The sequence below is a fragment of the Rhinolophus sinicus genome, linkage group LG05 (assembly GCF_036562045.2).
Source record: "Rhinolophus sinicus isolate RSC01 linkage group LG05, ASM3656204v1, whole genome shotgun sequence".
Taxonomy (NCBI): Eukaryota; Metazoa; Chordata; class Mammalia; order Chiroptera; family Rhinolophidae; genus Rhinolophus; species Rhinolophus sinicus.
In genome coordinates this window covers 111,769,441-111,790,863 of record NC_133755.1, presented here as the reverse complement: position 1 = coordinate 111,790,863, position 21,423 = coordinate 111,769,441, and the positions used below count along the sequence as shown (strand labels likewise).

Genomic DNA, 21,423 nt, shown 5'->3' with positions numbered 1-21,423 from the left:
AAAGGAAAATCTCTGCTATGAGGTTAAAGGGCTTAATAATCACCCTGAAGGGATATTATTCTTAAATAATCTGAAGATGGAACTGAACTCACAAGCCAAACTCACAAGGAATATTTAAGTTGATATAAAAGCCAATAAAATATTAATTTATTTAGTTCACTGATGCAATGTATATTTCTGAAATATAGAATTTTTTTTAAATGTATACTTACTGATGGAAGAGTAAGTGTCTTGAAAGAGCCTAAAAGGAAAATAAGGGGAAAAAAGTCATAATTTGAATCTGATGATACAATATAGAACTTACAAGACTCCCCTAAGATTCTTAGAGGGAATCCTAAACTTATGGAATCACAACCTTATTTGGTCAAACGAAAACAATTTATTAACACCCAGAATACCTGAGAGGTTATTACATATCCTTGTACCAAAGAATTAAGGCAAACTGGGCCAGACTTAAAAGGCTATCAGTGAGTAAACCTCCCAAAAAATTAGTAAATTCTGCTTCTCTTTTCCAGTATCATTTTTGTTGTCATTTTTGCTGGTGCTCTTGTTGCTGTTTTAAAGTTATACACATTTTAGCGATACTTCAGATAATGTACAGAAGGAATCTGAGGTTTATTTCATATGTTTCATACCCTCATGATAAAGGAAGAAAAGGAAGGCATTAGTCATGTCAGTAGTGAGCTAGGACTCATTAGTAGCAGAACGATGCAGCCTTTTTTTCATGTAAAGTTTCTAAACATAGGACTGCTAATTTAACTCGTGCCAATTTCTCATCAGAACCATTTATTTCAAGGGAAAAAATATTTCATGTTAAAAATAAAAGACTACTTATCCAAAGTTCACATTTAAATGACACGAATTCAGAGATGGTGACAGGCCCTCAGTTCCTTTATTCATTTAAGAAATATTTATTAAGGGTACCATACAGTACATCTCCTGCTGGAGGCCACACATGTCTATCCCAGGGGAACAGACAGGCACGCAGCCCAGTACAGAGCAAGGGTTAAGCAAGTGGCCGCCAGAATCAGACCACAGTGGTTCCATCCTGAATCAGCCATATACTACCCCTGTCCTTGACCAAGTTATCTGATTCTCCAGGTTCAATTGTTTCATCCATAAAATGAGGATGTTAATAATCATACTAATCCCGTGAGGTAGTTGTAAGGAATAAGTATGTCAGTCGATGCCTGTGATGTGTATAGAACAGTATCCGACACATAGGAAACATTTGATAAACATAAGCCTTTATAGTGCCAGAAGGCTTGAAGAGTTATCCACTGAGGATATCAGCATGCCTCTACAGCAATGTTCTTCAAGTTTTTGTGATAGAGCATTCAACAAATAAAATATTTAGTACACATTACCAGTGTCTACTTAGATTTACAAAGTCATACACATGAATTTTTGCAAACAAAATATTAAATATTAGAAACCCTCAATTTCTTAATTTTACTCAACAAAATTTTATAGAAGTAAAAGTTAGTGTGTTTCCTACCTATACCCTTGTAAGTGGGCTTTATGCACTCTCAAACGTGTGCACACCTGCTATGAAGACCACTGCCCAAATGGGCCTCAATGAAGTACCAATATGTTTTCAGGAGCAGATAAACAATTCATCAAAATCACTTATCCTACCTAGCACAGATCAGTTTATCCAATAACTGTAACCACAAGAAGCAAAGAGCAAGACTCTTAAGCAACAGGACATTGGACCAAAAGTGTTTTTGAAAAAGTGAAGAAGGAGGAACAATTAAACAAGGGCTGCAAGTTAAGGCAGGGAGCACATAGGAGGATTCAAGGGAAAGCGCCTAGAGAAAATGATGCCAGAGTCTAGGGTTGTAGAATAAGGAGAAATTAGCCCTGTGAGAAAGGAGAGGCAGAGTTTCCAGGCAGAGCAGCAGTAAATGCAAAGGAGTGGAAGTCAACATGAGTCTCCCAAGGCAGAGAGCTGGATGGGACCAGACCAGAGGCAAGGAGAGGACAGCGGAGATGAGGACCAGATCAGGAGAGGCGTTTTAGATATGTGAGCCCTCTCCAGGGTTGCCCCAGGTTACACTGTTATCCTACCATCCTGATTTAGCATTTGTACTGGATCTTGATTTGTTTAGAAAAATATTAATATGAGACAGGTTTCATTTGCACAAGATTTAACTTTGAAATTTTGTAATTGTGCTTTGGAAATATCTCATCTTGTGGGAAGAAACTTCTACCCATACTTCTTATTTTTAATAGGATAGACATATTCTATGCTGAATTGAAGTGAAATTGAGAAACTCCATGATATTGAAGCAACTACATTTGGTAAAACATTCAAAAGAATCACAGAGACAATTTACTTGACAAGTATTGTCTTATAAAAATATTTGACGGGGCCAGCCCGGTGGCTCAGGCGGTTAGAGCTCCATGCTCCTAACTCCAAAGGCTGCTGGTTCGATTCCCACATGGGCCAGTGGGCTCTCAACCACAAGGTTGCCAGTTCAATTCCTCGAGTCCCTCAAGGGATAGTCCATGCAACTAAGATTAAACATGGCACCTTGTGCTGAGTTGCGCTGAGCTCCCAGATGGCTCAGTTGGTTGGAGCGCATCATCTCAACCACAAGGTTGCCGGTTCAATTCCTCGACTCCCTCAAGGGATGGTGGGCTGCACCCCCTGCAACTAGCAATGGGCAACTGGACCTGGAGCTGAGCTGCACCCTCCACAACTAAGACTGAAAGGACAACAACTTGAAGCTGAACAGCACCCTTCACAACTAAGATTGAAAGGACAACTTGACTTGGAAAAAAGTCCTGGAAGTACACACTGTTCCACCAATAAAGTCCTGTTCCCCTTCCCCAATTAAAAATATATATATATATTTGACAAAAAGAGGCATGGTACTCTGCAGGCAAAAAGAGAGACCCTGTGAAATATTTGGGCTGAAACATTTAAAATTTCATTCTGAAAAAAGAATTGGAATTGAGACTATTTTCCATGTAGCAGAATTTTCTCTGGTCTTACCAGATACCTGAACACATGTGGAGAAAGGGGTTCCTCAATTTAAATTATAATATTATGGTTACTATGTACCAACAATAAACAAGTGGAATTTGAATTTTAAAACAATACCATTTACCTTAGCACCAACCCAAAAATGAAATACTTAGGTATAAGTGTAACTAAATATGTACAAAATCTATATAAGAAAAACTACAAAACTCTGAGAAACAAATCAAAGAACTAAATAAATGAAGAACATATTCCATGCTCATGGATAGGAAGACTCAGTATTGTCAAGTTCTCATTTCTTCCAAACTTGATTTATAGATTCAATGAAATCCTAATTAAAATCCCAGAAAGTTATTTTGTGGATATTGACAAACTGATCCTAAAATTGATATAGAGAGACAAAAGACCCAGAATAGCCAACTCAGCAATGAAGGTAAAAAATAAAATTGGAAGAATGATGCTACCTGATACAAAGACTTACTATAAAGCTACAACAATCAAGAGAGTGTGGTATTGGAAAAAAATAGACAAATCGATCAGTGGAGGATAACAGAGAGCCTAGAAACAGACCGCCATAAATACAGTCAACTGATCTTTCATAAAGGCGATACAATGGAGTAAAGACAATCTCTTCAACAAATGGTCCTGGAACAACTGGATATCCACATGCAAAAAAAGGAACCTTACATCATTCACAAAAATTAACTCAAAATGGGTCATAGACATAAATGTAAATTGCAGTACTATAAAATTCCTAGAAGATAACATAGGGAGAAAACCTACATGACCTTGGGTATGGTGATGCATTTTTATATACAACATCAAAGACATGACCCATGAAAGAAATAATTGATAAGCTAGACTTCATTACAATTAAAAACTGGTCTGCAAAAGAAAATGTCAAGAGAATAAGAAAAAAATCCACAGACTGGGAAAAAATATTTGCAAAAGACACATCTGATAAAAGATTGTTATCCAAAATATACAAAGAACTGTTAAAACTCAACCATTTTAAAAAAAAACTTGATTAAAAAATAAGCTAAAGATATTGACACCTCACCACAGGAGCTATGCAAACGGCAAATAAGAATTATAAGAGATGCTCCAACTCACAGGGAAATGCAAATTAAAACAACAATGAGATACCACTACCTACCTATTAGCATGGCCCGAAATCAAAACACTGATGATGCCAAATGCTGACCAGGATATAGAGCAATAGGAACTCTCATACATTGCTGATGGAATGCAAAATGGTACAGCCTCTTTGGAAGACAGTTTGGAAGTTTCTTACACAAATAAACATACTCTTACCATAAGATCCAGCACTCACACGCCTTGTATTTACTCAAAAGAGTTGGAAACTTATGTGCACACAAAAATCTGCATATAGATGTTTATAGAAGCTTTACTGATAACTGCTAAAACTGGGAAGCAACCAAGATGCCCTTCAGTAGGTAAACTGTGCTACATCCAGACAATGGAATTTATTCAACATTAAAAAGAAATGAGCTATAAAGTCATTAAAAGATATGGAGGAAACTTAAATGCATATTCCTAAGTGAAAGAAGCCAATCTGAAAAGTATACATACTGTACGATTCTAACTACACGACATTGTGGAAAAGACAAAACTATGGAGACAGTAAAAGAATCACTGGTTGCCAGAGGGTGGCAGGAAGAGATGAACAGGCAGAGCACAGAGGATTTTTAGGGCAGTGAAAATACTCTGTATGATATTACAATAATGGGTAGATACATCATTATACAGTCATCCCAACCTATAGAATGTACACCACCAAGAGTGAACTCAAAGGACTTTGGGTAATTACAATGTACCTACATTGGAAGGTTCATCCTTGCTAAAAAAAAAAAAAAAAAAAGTACCATTCTGGTGAGTGATGTTGATAATGGGGGAATTTATACATGTGTGGGGACAGGGGTAATATGGAAAATCAGCAAAAAAAATAAAGTCATATATATTAATATGAGTACATATCTACATAGATATATATAATGGTCAGACAACCTGAGCATTCAAATAAATAATGGATTATAAACTACTGAAAAAAACAACAGTTTATGAGTTCATATTGCTATGTAATTAAATAGATGACTAAATGAGGGAAAAGAAAAAATTCTTCTTAATCATATAATTCCAACTAATAAATATAAAAGGAATTAGAAAATTTCACAACTATCATGGTAAAAAATGATTCTGCCAAAAATCATCAATCTTATGTATACAAGCTGAGTGAGTGAAACTCGTGAGAAATAATAAACCACTAAGAAATAATTAAGTCACTAAGTTTTGGGTTTGGTTCATTCACAGCAATAGATAACTGGAACACTTTTGAAATTAAAAAAAAAATTAACTAGCAAGCCTCTAAGCTGCACAGTCTAACACGGCAGCCTCTAGACAGAAGTAGCTCTTGAACAACTGAAATACGCTGCAAGTGTAAAATACGCCCCATATTTCTAAGACTTAAAACAAAAAAAGAATGTAAACTATCTCATTAATAGTTTTGTATAGTGATTACATGTTGAACTGATAATATTTATGAATTATTGGGTTAAATAAAATATATTATTAAAATTAATTTCATATGTTTCTTTTTGCCTTTCTAATGCAGTTATTAGAAACTGTTACAACACACAGGTTGTACCATTATACTTCTATTGACGGGGCTAATCTAAAGGAAGATGCCTAGAAGAAATAAAATGACTAACAGATCTGACTTCATATATATTTTTTTTAATTTGTGAATATAATAATAATAGATACTATTTAGGATGTTCTACAATAATTACATATATTAACTGGTTTAATACTCACCAGAATCCTATTAAGTATTATTATCTTTATTTTACAAATGAGAACACTGAGTCACAGACATTTAGTGACTTGCCCAGGGTCACACAGAAAAGAAGTAATGGAGCCAAAATTCTAACCCAGGCAGCCTGGCTCTTGGGTCCGATCTCTAAACACTACTCTGTACTACCTGTCAGTACAAGAACAGAGTTATACTTTTGTTCTTTTATTCACCTACCTTTGATTATTGTAAAAGTTCCACAGCCTGGAGACCTTTGGTGTATGTTGATATCACCACGCCCTCAGTCCCAGAGGTTCAAAACCTCAATCATCTCAGACTCCTTCCTCTCCTCAACTCTATAGCAGTCATCACCAGAACCTGTGGATTCTTCTTCCATGTTTCTCCCAACCCTTAGAGTTATACTGTAAGTACTGCAGTAGTGGAGATGATTTTAAAATAATTCATGTTATGCAACTTCTAAAAAGGATACAAAAACTAGGAATTTTCCCAACTTTTATATCAGTTCTTCACACTACACAGTTCTGATGTTTGAAGTTAATTTCAAGATGTGGGGACAGAGCCAGAAAGCAGTTTCCAGGCTCTTGGCCTCACATAGAAAGGTGCTGGCTCAGGTAGTAAATGGCCATCAACTGTGATTGGATGGCCATCAGCTGTGGCTAGTTGGCCGTCAGCTGTAACCAGTGAGCCATTGGCCACTAATATAACTGCTGTGGCTACGCTAGCAGCAAATGGTGGGCTAGCAAGAAGATGGCAGCTGAGCTGGCAAGAGCGGATTGCAGTTAGGACGGAGGACAGTGTGGCTCTTGCTTCCTGTGTCTCCAACCCAGCTGCCAGCAAGACTATAGTGGTATGACTCCCCTACCTATGGCTCCGTGGGTGTTCCTTTTTGGCCTCACCATGTCCTGCGTTCTTGTATGGGGAGCAGGAGCAGAGACTCTGCCTGCCACCCCGTGTGACACAACATCTGAAAAGTTCTCTTCAAAAGAAAGTAAAACAATAACTACGTGTGTTCCAACTCTGAGATGATTCAAGCGCAAGAGGTTTTGTAGGGAGTGCTCTTGGAATCAGCACCTGGAGAAAGGAAGGGAAGTAGACTGGGTGTGGGAGAGGGAGGGGAAGGGGAAAAGGAAAAGGGAGGGGGAGGAAGATGCAATGCAGACTCAAGAGTTGTCCACAAGGGGCACTCAGAAGCAGTGATGACCCTCAAGAGTTGTCCAGAGTTGGCTGCACCTCCACACAGGGAGGGGTGGACCCCAACACAAGAAAGGGTGCTCCTCAGGCACGGCACTCTCCTTAGCGGATGCAGCCGGGCTTCTCTGAGGGCAATCTGTGGCCACACTCCCAGAGCTTGAGGGAATGAGTCCTTCATCTGAGGACTGTACCTGGGCAGTACAGTGGGGCATCCACCTCTCTGTCCCACATTGGAAGAAAACCGAAAAATAAAACTGCAGTGAGTTAAGCCCCCAACAAACCACCAGCCTCGATTATTGAGTTACCTATTTTTCATTACTTTAAGATAAACCATGGAGGTTGACAATTTTGTCAGCCTAATGACTGGAGGAAACAATATGCTTCCCTTCTATCATGGCCTGACATGCGGTCTACCTCCCATTGCTGGCAAATTTACAAAGACTAAGTGGGGGGAGGAAGGAAGGCATAATTTATGTTTAACTAAGTGACGACACGAAAGGAGAAAGTAAAAAACAGCTGCGAGTTTACAATCCAAATAAATCTAGTAGGTTGATTAACCGGAAGGCAAGCATTTTAGCAATTCAAAACCAGCTACCCAGATTTGAAGTGCAGGAGATCCCGTTTCATAGAACTTTTTTTTAATGTAGCTCTTAATAGAGTCAAACCTTTGAGGGATTTTCTCATTAGAGAGAAATTGGAAGAGGAAGTTGACTACATGCCTGGATCCCACTGCTCTGACACGTGACCATGTCCATTCATAGACCCAGGAAAGACACAGAGCCAGAAACAAAAGCTGCACCCAAAAGCTAGAGTGTAGGGGTAGGGATGCCACACACCCCTAATTCTTGCTGGATTCAGGGAGTGAATTTCAGGCCCACTAATTGGTCTCATGGTCCTTATTAAAAGGTCAACTTTAAGGACTTGATATTTCTTTTCCGACTTCCTTTTAAATTTACAAATGCAGCTTAGAATTTCCTAGGCACTTATTGAGTCTTATTTAAAAGTCTTAACATTCTAGCAATAATTTACATCACCAAAACCTAAAATTGGGGGTGGGGTGATGGGAGTGTAAATGAGGAATAGTAATCTCTTTCTCTGCTGTTGCTAGGTTGAAGACGAAATAGATAGTATTTACAAGTTGTAAACACTTTTTCTCCCTTTTGGCAAGGCTGCCAAACACAAACACAGGAAATAGTCACCACCTCATGAACTGCATGGCACTCTTTTAAATCACTGAGTAAAGATACACTCCATTATGTAAAGTCCTTCCTAACCTATTGTAGATGACTTGGTTATACTCAGATCATTTTGTGTATGACCAGAGAAAGTCAATCAATCTTAAAATTCTCTGGTGCTTTCTCCTTCCCAACGCTGCTAAGCCACTCAAAAGGAACCTTGTTTTAAGGCTTCACGCTTGGCAAAGGCCTGAGAGCTGGCCTTCTGATTTACAAATAGAGTCAAAGCTATTTTTAAATTGTATAATAAGCATACACAAAAACTAACCTTTCCTTAACTTTTTAAACACACTCTATAACACCATATGCTGCCTCTACTGACATCTGTGCTTACCAAATAGCTCTGTAGAGAATCGTTGAAAGGAAGGAGCAGTATGTAATTGGAAATCCACTAGGTCCAGAAATATTCTCTATGGGAAGAAAAAACCAGATTTTCCCCAATATATATGTCTGACTTAGTATTTACTGCTTAATTATTTCTGGCAGCATTCTGCTATTCAGTAATATACCATAGAGTAATAAACTTAGGTATATCACTTTTTATCTGAAAATTTTGACCTCTTTACCAAGTTACTAAATATTCTCTCATTATTCAGCAATTTCTTCAATTGTGGATGGACAAAGTGAAAAACTGGGGTTTTCCACCAAAATCCATGGAAGACAAAACCTGAAAATGTAATGTTTCTGCTCCACAGTTGAATGTCACTTTAAAGCTAAGTAACTCTTCAGTGAATTCAATCTATACAGGAAACACAAGTATTTCAAGCAAAACAAAACAAAACAAAAAAATCTCCTTTAGTCCCTTACATACTCCTTTCATTTTTTTTCTCTCTTGCCTCTGCTTGCTTACACACATCTCAACAGCGTTTCATAAATAACGTTTTGTTCTATTTAGACTGCTGAGTGTAAATTAGGTCAAACGAAAACCCACTAAATGCAAAATAAATAAAATGGGATAGTATAAACTAGATGTTAGGTTCAATACAAATGCAAAACCAAGAGTCAGACAAGGTTCTGGGTTGTTAAATGCACAGGGCATTTATTATGGCAGGGGCAGCAACCTACGGCCCCTGGGCCAAATCTGGCCACTCCTTGTTTTGTACAGTTCAAGAACTAAAAATGGTTTTGCATTTTTAAATAGCTGGAAAAAACAAAAAGAACAATATTGTGTGACACACGGAGGTTATATGAACTCCAAATTCAGGGTCCATAAATAAAGTCCTGAAGGTGCACAAGCACTCTCGTTTGTGGTACACACTGTCTATGGCTGCTTTCGTGCCACAAAGGCAAAGCCCAACTAGCTGCCACAAAGACCTTAAGGCCAGCAAACTCTACAATGTTTACCATCTGCCCTTTTCCACTCTTATAATATGGTTCTCTTCTTAGGGAGACTTCCTCCTTCCTCAAGAAATAAGGTTGGAGGCCCACTCGACTCAGAATCAAACAGCCATCAACAAGACAGCTGGCCTCATGGCACAGGCTTCTGCTCAGGAGGGAGGCATAGATGCTAATATCTTACACCGAGAACTGCTAGGTACAACAAGCTGATATTCCCGAGTATTTACTATGTGCCAGACACTATGATAAACATGTTAAGGCAGTACACCTAAAAAAGGAAAAAAGAAATGGGTGAAATTAATTTTAATAACATTTTATTTAACCCAATATATCCAAAATATTACCATTGAACATGTAATTGATATAAAAAAAATGATTGTGTTGTGTTGCCTCTTTTGGTACTAAGTATTCAAAATCCAGTGTGTGTTTTATACTCACAGCCCATCTCAATTTGTACGAGCCACATTTCAAGTGCCCAAAAACCACATGTGGCTAATGGCTACCGCACTGGACATTGCAGTTCTAAAGCATTGTCTCATTTAAATCTCACAACAATGTTCTGTAGTAGGTACTGTCTTGGCGTAGAATTAACTCCTGGTCGTTCGCAGAATAAAAGAATTTACAAGACTCTAAAAGAATAAGAAAAAAATTATTGAAAGTCAAAGAGAGAGACAGTTCTGGCAAAGGGAAGTTTTGCCAGGACAGAGCCCGATAGGGACAGCTGCTCCAAAGAGAAGGAACGCTGGGGTTTTATATTTTTCCATGCAGTATGTAGGGTGCTTGTCAGCTTGCAGGGAGGCTGCTGTTACAATCGTCTTCTTGTGGGAACTGTCCTGTTCCCATCTATGATGGATGTCAGTTTGTAAGGAGTTGCTGTTGCAATTGGGAACTATTCTGTTCCCATCTATGATGGGTGTTCGTTAGTTTGCAGGGGGTTGCCGTTGCGATTGGAAACTGTTCTGTTCCTACCTATGATGGATGTAAGGTGCTTGTCAGCTTGCAGGTGCAGTGCTAGCCAGGGGATTCAGAGCCAAGAGGTTAATGTTTAAACTTGTTCATGTTAGCCCACAAGCCCGTTCCTGTTAACTCTGCCTGTCCCATCCTGCCAGCTCACAAACCCACTCCTGCTAACTCTTTACTTGCCTTATCAGGTATTATTATTATTACTATTATACAAATAAAGAAACTGAGACAAACTGAGATTAAATGACGTGCCCCGAGGTCACATAGACAGTAAAAGTAGTGCTAAGGGTTCAATTCCAACGTGTCTCCAGAGCCCCCCATCTGACCCATTGTGTCTCCCAAACTGTGTAAGACAGACCCAGCTATTCCTTCCAAAATATTAGTCCAAACAAAGTCTCATAATTCCTCCCTGTAGCTTAGTAGACCCTCATGTTAGTATTTGGACACACACACTCTTCCATCTTTTCTATCTTATCCGTGTTGTTATTACCTTAAGCCCCTATGTAGCCCTGTAAGCAATCATCCTCCTTCAACCCAATAGGCTCATTTGCAGGCTTCATACCACGCTCCCCATTCCCATGCCCATAGCAAACACAGCTAATATATCTACTCCCTATTCTAGTAAACCCAGACTTGATCTTGAAACCAAACTGCCATCAACTAAAGTTGGCACATGAAATGAAACCTACGTCGCTTCCCTACGAGGAGCATAGTGTCAAGAACTTTGTGTGGTCACCAAATGTTTATGCCACCCAATACTGTGCCATATATAATTTGGTGCCTAATAAATGTTCAAGATTCTCAAAATAGTAAATACCTTGTCCTAACTATATTCCTGAGGAGATTTAACACATATGTCAGTGAAACTTAAATTTATAATACTAAATCATTTCTGCCAGCTACATTTTCATAAATGTAAATTCCTAACATTGTCCTGCCAAAAGGAAGCTAGTAGGTGCTCTTTAAAAAAGTCCTCCCCATTCATTTCCAAGCTCTTTACCACTCTGCTTTTCAGATATTGATTCATGAATCATTTCTTCAGAACTAAGGACCCACAGACCTCTCTACTACCTCTCTATTTGATTCCCTCCATTAAATCTTCTTTGACCGATTTCACCCTCACCTTTGCAAGTAAAGAAAGTCAAGACATGGAATTTTTCTAGGGCAGTAAAAAGTAAAAGGGAAAAAGCAAGACCAGGACCCACCAATAATTACTTCCTTCTCAAGTTTTGTCACTGCCCCTTTGGCCTGATGGTCATCTTAGCTCAGACCAAGAGATGGTGAGTTACAATTCTACTTCTTACTCATAATGACAGGCAAGGCAATAATAGTATACCTCTACCCCCTCCCCTCAAGCTTCACGTGAGGCATACTACTGAAGGGAAACATAATTTGCCACCCAAAATATGCCTTTCGGGATATTGATTATTTTAAGCTGGTTATTTTTAAGAAACAAAAGACTCAGATAGAAACTTTAACCTTCCCCTAAATGTCTAAAAAAATTTAGGTACAGGACCTGCTCCAGAAAGGGAGCTAGCATCGTAGATAACTATATTTTAATATGAACTAGTGTGTGATAGACAAGGAGGAACCGAGCAAGGCCCATCTGATCAAAATTCTCTCTGCCCCATTGTTAAGCTGGCCCAGCAAACATTTGTTTACCAAACATTTGCTTTTCCATCTCCATGTGAATTTCCTTCCTGCCCGTTGAAGTCCCAACCACAACCCTCTACTGCACTTCTTAGCTCAAGATGATGTGTAAGCCTTAACCGCCCAATCTGACTCAGTCTGATATTCTTATGGAACCCTCATATGTACATATGTAATAAATTTGGTTATTTTCTCCTGTTAATCTGTCTCATGTCAATTTGACTATTCGTCCAGCCAAAAGAACTTAGAAAGATAAGAAAGAAAATTTTTCCTCCTTCACGCTACCACCACAAACAGCCCCTTTCTCTTCTCTCTTCTCCTGTGTTCCCTTCCCATACAAGTATCAGCCTTTGCACTCCAAAATCCTACAATCCAGCAGTGACCCAGGTTAGGGTACCACCAGGGAATATCTCCAATCTGTGCTTCTCTGTTAAAGTTTATTCCCACTTCCAATAAAGAGATGACCAATCTGTACAATTTAGAGGCAGGTAGATTAACTATGGCAAAGTTTTCCTAAAAGCCATATGATTATATTTTTCACCACCCATTTATTACTTAAAACTTGGCTTTTGCTCCCAACACTCAAAACCATTCACTTAAGGATCACCAATGCCTTTTTTTTTGGTCCTCATCTTCTCTTCTCTTCTCTGACCTCCTGGCACTATTTAAGGTTGTCTGGCTTAGAAATGTGTGTTAGACTTTGGTCTCCAGCACATAAAACTTTTTCTATGTGCAAGTACTAAAGTCACTCTTAAAACTTGAATTAGCTATGTTGTACAGGCCCGGTATGAACTTCTTTCCTGGCATCTTTGAACTCTTTCTTCCTTTGGTTTCTGAGACACCTCACCATCTTCAAACTATCCCTGTCTCTGGCTGCTCACTGTCTATCCATTTCATTGATTTATTTTCCTCTTCCCAAATATTTGTCATCAGTCTTGTTCTCTCTGTAAGCACTGTCTCTCTTGTGTCTCTCATGCACTCCCAACACAACTTCAAATACTGTCCGCCTCTATGAAAACAATGCCTTAAACGCTCTCCGTAGCTGCAATTTCAAAGTTATCTGTGGATGTCTCCACCTGGATGTCTCCCAAAACTTACATCTAAAGCAGAATAGAGTGTAACATCTTTTCAAAAAACACACACACAAACCTTTATTTTCTTCTCATGACTCCCACTCCCGGCCCTCGGCTCTTTCCTCCGGCACACCCTTCCCTTTTCTAATATGTGAAGTAACTGTTCCCACTAAATGCCAAATATGTCAGCAGAGGTGGAACACTTATGAATGGACATTTGTGCAGCTCTGGATGTAAAAGGTGACAGTACCAGGCACAGGGTCACACACAAGAAGTACTATTTACAAACCACTTTGAATTTTTAATACAAACAAGAAATAAAAACTCTCCAGTCTTCTGCACTTCTAATATTATATGTTATCTTTCTGAAACTTCTGAACCTCCTTTAATGCCATTCTTTTTCTTATTCTTCCGCCCCCTCATTCATTCATGTTTCACCTATACTAGCAAACAATCAATAAATAATAAATCAATGGGAAGAACATCATTGAGGAAACAACTAGTTTCAACATTGCAAATCCCTCTTAACAACGTAAAGGATCAAACAGTAACTCAGCCCAAATTCTTAGGCTCTGATTTGTTTCCACCACAACCCCTAAGTGAGTCACAGTGACTCACTCCATGTTAGAAAAGAAGCTGCAGATGTTTAACTTGGAGTTTAAAGAATCAGTATGTTCACTTTCAACTTCACTCAATCACCGATTCATAATCAAACCCCAACACATGAAAATTAACACCAATGCTTAGCGTTAGGGGCTGCTTGAAAGGCAAATGCAGAAGTCTGGGAGGAGCCTTCTCTCAGCTGCCATGAATTATCATAGACCTGAAAAGGCACGCCTCTCACTCTTAGGCTTTCCGGTACTAGCTCAAGAACAATTCTTGAGATACTGAAGGGCAGTTGTTTTCATTTTAAGGTGTCTAAGAATCACTTGTGGTGATTGCTTAAAATAAAGTTTAGATTACCAGGCTTTACCTATGTCTAGAGGCGGTGGCCATGAATCTGCGTTTTTAATAATTATGACTCACACTTTGAGAAACACAGCTACAGAATTTAGTTTTAGAAACATCTATGAAGCTCCTAGCATGCCCCCACTGCATGCAGACCCATTAGTTCATAAAGAGAAACTCCACCTGGAGCTGAAATAAGAAACTTGCACAAAAATGCAGGTAAGCATTTTTAAGCTCCTTAGTTTTATTTTCTTCCATATTAAAAAAAAATCAACATTGGCAAATATATTCTCCATCTTATACACAGTTTTTCATATGTTAGGAAAGTTTCCTATAGTACAATGGAAATAGCACTGAACTCAAACTCGGGGACCTGCAATCTGTTTCCAGCTTCCCCACCAATAAGCAATTTCACCTTGAGGAAGTCACCAAACACGCCTCAGACTCCTCCGCCATAGATTTGGTGATTGAATTGCTTATCTCTGAGACCCTGCTCAGCTCTATGAAGCTCAAAATAAATTAGGAGTAAAGCTAGCACTGCATCTTGTGATTCTTTAGATCCAGATTAGATTTCATTAGATCCAAGATTAAACTACCACCAGTAAACAGGAAAATGATTTTAGACGAAGATGACTGATACAACATTGTATTCATATCCCAAAGTCAAGCAAACAAAAAATATTTCATACTTTTCCAGGCAGTACACAACCTTCAAATTCAGAGCCAAAAGAACTAACAGACCCAACTTCAAATTCAGGCTTTGCCATTTAGTGTGTTAACTCAGGAAAATTAATTGTTCTCTCTTAGCTCCAGTTTCCTCATCTCTAAAATGAGGGTGTTAGTGCCTTCTTTATAGTGTCACTGAAGTTAAATATTGTGCAGGAAGTCCCTGGCACTATGGGGAAACTCAATATTTAACACATGAAGTCCCTTCCCTTCCTTCCTACTGATGTGCCTTTTATAGAGTTCCCAGTTCAAGATCATCCCAATAGGTGATTAATAATTGCCTCTGACATGATTGTTGCAATCCTCTTCCAATAACAACAGCTACCATTTTCTTGAATAATTCCTATGTATTAAGTGCTTTAAACATGTTACCTCATTTAATCCTCCCAATAACTGTGTCATTGTATAGGGCAGGAGCCACCATTCTTCAGATGATAAAACTGAAGCCTGGTGAGATCATGACTGCCCACAGCCACACAACCACTAATGGGGGGAAATTCAGGTAGCCTGGCTTCGGAGCCCAGGCACCTCAGGATTACACTATAGTCCTTTAACCTCAGGCACCACCTACCTGTCAATACATATCAGACACAATAGCGAAAACACATGAATGAAGAGTTCACTCCCTTGAAAAATAATTCTCAAGTAACAACAAGTTCCAACTGTATTCTATTGGCAAAGCTGCCTGTGAAAACCTGCCCTAAGAGATCTGCCCAAACACTATACTCATTAATCTACTCTCATAAAAACCATGGGACTGATTTTGATCTGTGTGCCATGAAACACATGTTCAGGAGCTTTGTTTCTACCACAAAACCATCCAGACTGAACTGGATTTTTTTTTCAGTTTTTCAGCTAATACTTCAAATTAAAGAAATATTGATTTCCCACCCTTACTGGATCAAGATGAAAAATAGCATAGCTCATAGTCAATGTGAGAAAGACAGAAAGACAACATAGAACAAAGAAGAATTTTTAATTGTTAGAAATAGAAGGTAAACACCCCATTAACTCTCCAAGATTTTAGGACAAAAAGAAAAGGCAAGTTATTAAAGAATATAGACACACTAATAAAGTACATCTCACCCCAATACCTTAATGGAAGATGGAGGTAGGCTTGGCACCATAAATACCCAGTGCTCCAGACCAGCAGGCACTCACCAGGAGATGCCCTACTCTTATATTTAATGGAATATAAGATTATGAACCAAATTCTATTCACTATAGAGATGATGATGGTGACAATGACAATGATGGTGGTGGTGGTGGTGGTGGCGGCGGCGATAATGACAAGTACCCTTAAATGTCTGAATCTCACCACTAAAGAGGCACTAATACATCTTTAGAAAACTCCACAAAGTTTAGTAGAAACATTTTTTCTAAAGGGCTATTGTCAAAAAAAAAAAATTAATCCCCAATAAATGTAGAATTAATTTATTTAAAAATGGATAAACTATAATCAATGCTGCTAGCGTCAAGGATAAAGATGCAAACAAAATTTTCCCCACGTCTATCAAACAAACAAATCAACTCTTCCTCGAGGACAAGCCCTACTTTTCTGCCTTTATTAAAGTATATTCTACAATTCAAATCCTTTAGGTATTACTATTTCTGACACAAATTAAGCTAGAAATTCATTGTGTTTATAGTGAAATGCTGCCCTGCCCCAGGAATTTCTAAGAAGACCAGGACTGCTAGAAACACCCACTCAGACACAGTCCCCTTCCTTACCTAACTCTGCTAGAAGATGAATCTTTATTAAAATCAACATTTTCTTGGAGGGCCTCATAAGAAAGTGATGAAATAATCAGACCTAAAATGTAATTATTTGTTTGTGTTAATGTGGTTAAGATCAAAAATGAATTCTAGGAAGATCCAGAAGCCTCTGACTTAGAAGTCCTTTTTTATCTACAACTGGAGAAGTCAGATAAAGCAAAGGATGTAAAGACAAGGAGGGAGAAATGTCTTGATCCGTGTAAGTCCTCACATTCCAGGAAGCATCTGCTCTGAGAACAATGACACACAGCCTCTGATAACAGAGTATAATTCTCCTTTGAAAGAGAGAGCGTGCTCCCAGCAATGGTGTTTTCAATGAAACTGTATGTCAACCAAGTCAAAACCAGCTCCTGAAAGAAGTGTATTTTCTCTCTCTCTTTTTCAAAGATCTATTCTGCTCCCAGGATAGCGTTCTGGGATCCAGTCTTGAGCACTTTAGACTTCCCAGAGGCACGTGATGGACTCTCTTCCCAAGAGAAAAATCTAAGAATAAAGTTAAAAATCAAGCCACAATAAAACACACCCCTAGTGTTGGGACTACTTGCAGAAAAAAAGGAGACTGATAAGGAAAATTGTGAAAAAGACAATGCAGGGAAAATTCAAGAATAAGAGTATGTCCAAGCAAAACCCAAATATTTATCAAAATCATCCATGTTATTCTGGACCTCTGCGTTGCAGTAAAACTCCCACACCTAGTGTAGAGCCAAAATAATAATTCTTAATAAACAATAACGAATGTGGAACTACCTTATTGTCTATTGTGATTCAGTATTTCAATATTTTCTTTAGCCATTATCACAAGACCAAATTCATTCATTTTCAAAAACAATGGTTCAATAATAAAAGCAGAGGTCCACCTCCACACAAAAAGGAAATGTTTCCTTCATCTTCTTCAATATTATTACTATTTATAATATTAACAGCTGTTGTTTATTGAGTACTTAATAGGTTCTAGATATTGATTTTAACTTGATAACTGTCCTGGGAATTAAGTTTCATTATCCCCATGTTACAGATGAGGAAACTGAGGATTAGAGCTATTAAGTAACCTGCCCAAGATCATACAAACAAGCAGTAAGACTCAATCTCAGATCTTAAGCATTAACGTACATTTCCTCTCCAGGAACACCTCTTTTTTTCAGATATCACACCTATGAAAGATAAAGTGGCCTGGCCCCTACACACATTACCTCCTCCTGACTCCTATCCCAAACTTATCCACCCAGTCAATCAACTTCCAGTGGAGAAAGAACCATGGATGTAAATCAACTCTGATTTTATCTCATTTCATGATGGTGTAAATAATTTCTCTATGCTGGTGGAGTATAAACATTTATATAATGAACTGTTGTGGAATCCCATCCATCCTTCATTATATGCCTTTAAATGACTTTTTTTTAAGATAACTCTTAACATTATAGGAATTTATGCCTCAACTTCTGGCCTCTAACTAAACATCTAAACATGCTTCTAGTTAACAGTGTTTATACTTGGGTGGTAGGATTATGGGTGATATGAGTTTATTTCCTTTATTTCCAGTGTTTATCAGGTTGTAAACACTAAGTATATATTATTTTTTCAACTAGAAAAAAGTACAATAAATGTTCATTTCAATGGAAAAAATATTTAACTATTTAAGTATTTACCAAAAAATTATTTTTCCCTTAGTATTGAAAAAGAAAACATTCAATGACCCAATTTAACCTTGGGCCAGGTTAGAACCCAAACTTGAAACAGATATGTAGGTTCTTTTACAAATGGCTCTCACTTTCACATTATTTCTCTTTTTTTCTGTAACTTTAAATATTAAGAAATATTCCATAAAACAACATTTTAAGCATTGTGCAGCTCTTCTTTTCCTTCCCACAGGCCTATTTAGTAAAATCTCCTACATCCAATAAATAGTTTTGTGTCAAACTGTTAACTACACTCATTTCCTCTTGTGGGCACACAATGGCCTACATTCCCAGCATCCTTTGCAGCAGAAGAGGAACAGAAGTGATATGAACCACTTCTAGGTCTAACCCATAAAACATTTTCACATGAGAAATTCTGTGCTCTTCGCCTGAAGACTTGGAAGCTACATGTTGACGATGGTGATGGAACCAAAGAGTAGAAGGAACATTGGTCTCTGAATCACCACCTGGAAGAGCACCTAAGAACACCATTTTGGGATTTACATGAGTAAGAATTAAAAGTTCTTTTAATTTTTTATGAAGAAGTGCTTTTAATTATTACATAAGCCATTGCAAATGTGGGGTTTCTCTGTTACCATACGAAACACATGGCTTTATTAACATATTCCAATTATTACAGCAAAAGGGTAAAACTCTATGCTGTTTAGCTTACCTCTTTCAAAGACTCCTTCTGCTTCCAGGACAGAGACAGTGAGGTTTGCTGCCATCTTGATCAACTCTGCTTTCACAGTGACCGGTGAGGGGCTATGTTCCAGGAGCTGCACCCCAATAGTCACATTTCCTCCAGGCCTGATGATTCCTGGGGCTGTCACCAGAAAACGGGGCCTAAAGAGTTCCCAACAAGGGAAAAACAAACTTTCTTATCCTCACATCTCTATTCTTTTGTGATCCTCAAATTCTATAAGTAATGAGACAGACTCCCTATATGGTGCCAATTGCAATTGTTCCAATTAATATTGCCCCATGGCTCCATTTAACAATTGCACTGAAATGCTATTGAAACAACTCCCATAAATCAATTTTAATGCAGTAATTCATACACCACTGGAGTAGGACCTGTGTTATTACTTCCATTTTATCAACCACAAACAGGACAGGATGAGCCTCCATGTAAATGGCTCACACTGGGGCAGGCAAAAGTTATTGGCAATGTACAAGCCTCTAAACTTCTCCTTTACAGATGACTTCATCCCAGTGTGATTTTTTTCTTGGCTTCAACACACACACACACACACACACACACACACACACACACACACACACATCCACGCACGCACGCACACGCTAGGATTTTGCTTGTTTCTTATTCAAATCTTTATGTTTGTGCATTTGCCCAAGAAAACATCATCTAACCAATACCATTGATTGAAATACACCATCAGAAATTAAACGATTCAGTGATGAAATTTCCAGGTATAGCAGAACATAAAAGTCACTAAAACAGCACTTTTCTCTGCCCAAGCTAGGGGTTAGGGCTCAGCTACAAAAACCTTTAGGAGTAGGGCACTCCCCCATTATTTGGGTGCCTCGGTAGTTACCTTCCTACAATGTCTGCTCCTGAACCCACACTTCAGTCACCTCAGCCACACTTTTGCCCATACCAAAGTGGAGACACCTTGTTTAGAAAGAATAGTATCATATGTTCTGGAAGAAGAAGGCACATTATTTGAAAGCAAACAGTTGAGAAAAATGCAGAAGCAACGTGTACTAAAAATAAAATGACTCTCTTTAGAAAGTAGTTATGGCCAGAAAAACGCTAAAACAACTTCATCTGTGGAGAAAATAACTGTCTCATGGAGAACCAAGCTGAAGCGACACATGGTCAAAACTCCAGGCCAGTGCCTGGCTGGGGGCTGCCGCCGCGCGGCCGTTTCCCACCAGCTGCTGCACAGCCGCTGCCGCCTCCCGCAGCCCGGGCCCAGGCGGACACCGCGGCCCCGCCTGCCTCGCGTGCCCGCCCGCCCAGCGCGCCCAGAGCGCCCCGCGCGCCCCGCGCCTCGGCGCTCTTACCCGGGGGCTGCTGCCAGCGCTGCGGTCCACACGCAGACGAGGTGGGCAGCGGTCAGGAGCCGTGGGGTCCGCATCTCAGCCGCGTCTGCCTTGGCGACCTTCGGCTCCTGGGGAAATTCGCGGGGTGTGGCTTTCTACCTCCTCCCTGATTTTTTTTTTCCCCCTGACTCTGGAGTTTAGCAGTCTGAAATGGGCGCGCCTAAAAGAGGAGTGAGAGATCTAAATTGAGACGGGACTTGGTGGCTCCACCCTTCCCACCCGCATCACAATGGCGCTTCTTGCTACTTTGACAAACATCGCAAATCCAGGGGGGTCAGCCCAACCTGGCCCCAGCATCCCGGCTACCGCGGAGAACACAGGGCTCCCACTTCCCCAGCCCACCCGGTGCCTCGGGCTCTTTACCCTAGCGCTTTACCAGCGATGCCCAGAGTTGAGTAAACAGGCCCATCCTCGTGAGGAGAAATTCATAGCAGCTATGTGAAGTGGAAAAAAATTAATCATTGTCCTCCAGACTGTGAGTCAGAATTTTAGAGAAATAGCAAATACACACACACACACACACACACACACACACACACACGCCAAACGGGAGTATTTATTGAGTAGTTGTTTTACTTTATATGCATGGGCACTGGAGAACTTTATTACTTTAAAACAAAAAGCGAGGAATATTGTTTGCCTTGCCGGGAAAATGTAATTTCTCAGCTTAAAAAAGAAAAAGAAGAATTCTTATGCAAGCAAGAGTTAGGTGTTGTTGCTTGGAACTCTGAGAAACAATTGGGGAGATGCTTTATACTTTCGGCTGTCTAACCACACTTGCTACAGAAAATATTCATTAGAACTGTAAAGCACGGAGCAGTTTGTATAAACACAATTAGGACTGGGGTAGCTCTCCTGTCCTAACGGTCGGTGGCCCTGGTGCCTAGCGTTACTGATCTCCAGCTCATCCCAGTCCCAGCTTGTCAGCAGCTCCTTCCCCAGCTCTTTGTCACTG

The 21,423-nt window shown here is 39.3% G+C and overlaps 1 protein-coding gene across 1 annotated transcript in view; it reads right to left on the bottom strand.

Moving 5' to 3' along the window:
* Window positions 1-21,423, bottom strand: part of CD109 (CD109 molecule) — a 207,649-nt gene that overhangs the window by 89,170 nt on the left and 97,056 nt on the right. Inside the window, exons 4-6 of the mRNA XM_019749315.2 lie at window positions 20,430-20,628; window positions 19,072-19,244; window positions 213-241 (exon numbers count right to left, since the gene is read on the bottom strand). Of these exons, the coding sequence (XP_019604874.2) occupies window positions 213-241; window positions 19,072-19,244; window positions 20,430-20,503 (276 nt within the window). The 5' untranslated portion in view covers window positions 20,504-20,628. The remainder of the gene's footprint in view (window positions 1-212; window positions 242-19,071; window positions 19,245-20,429; window positions 20,629-21,423) is intronic.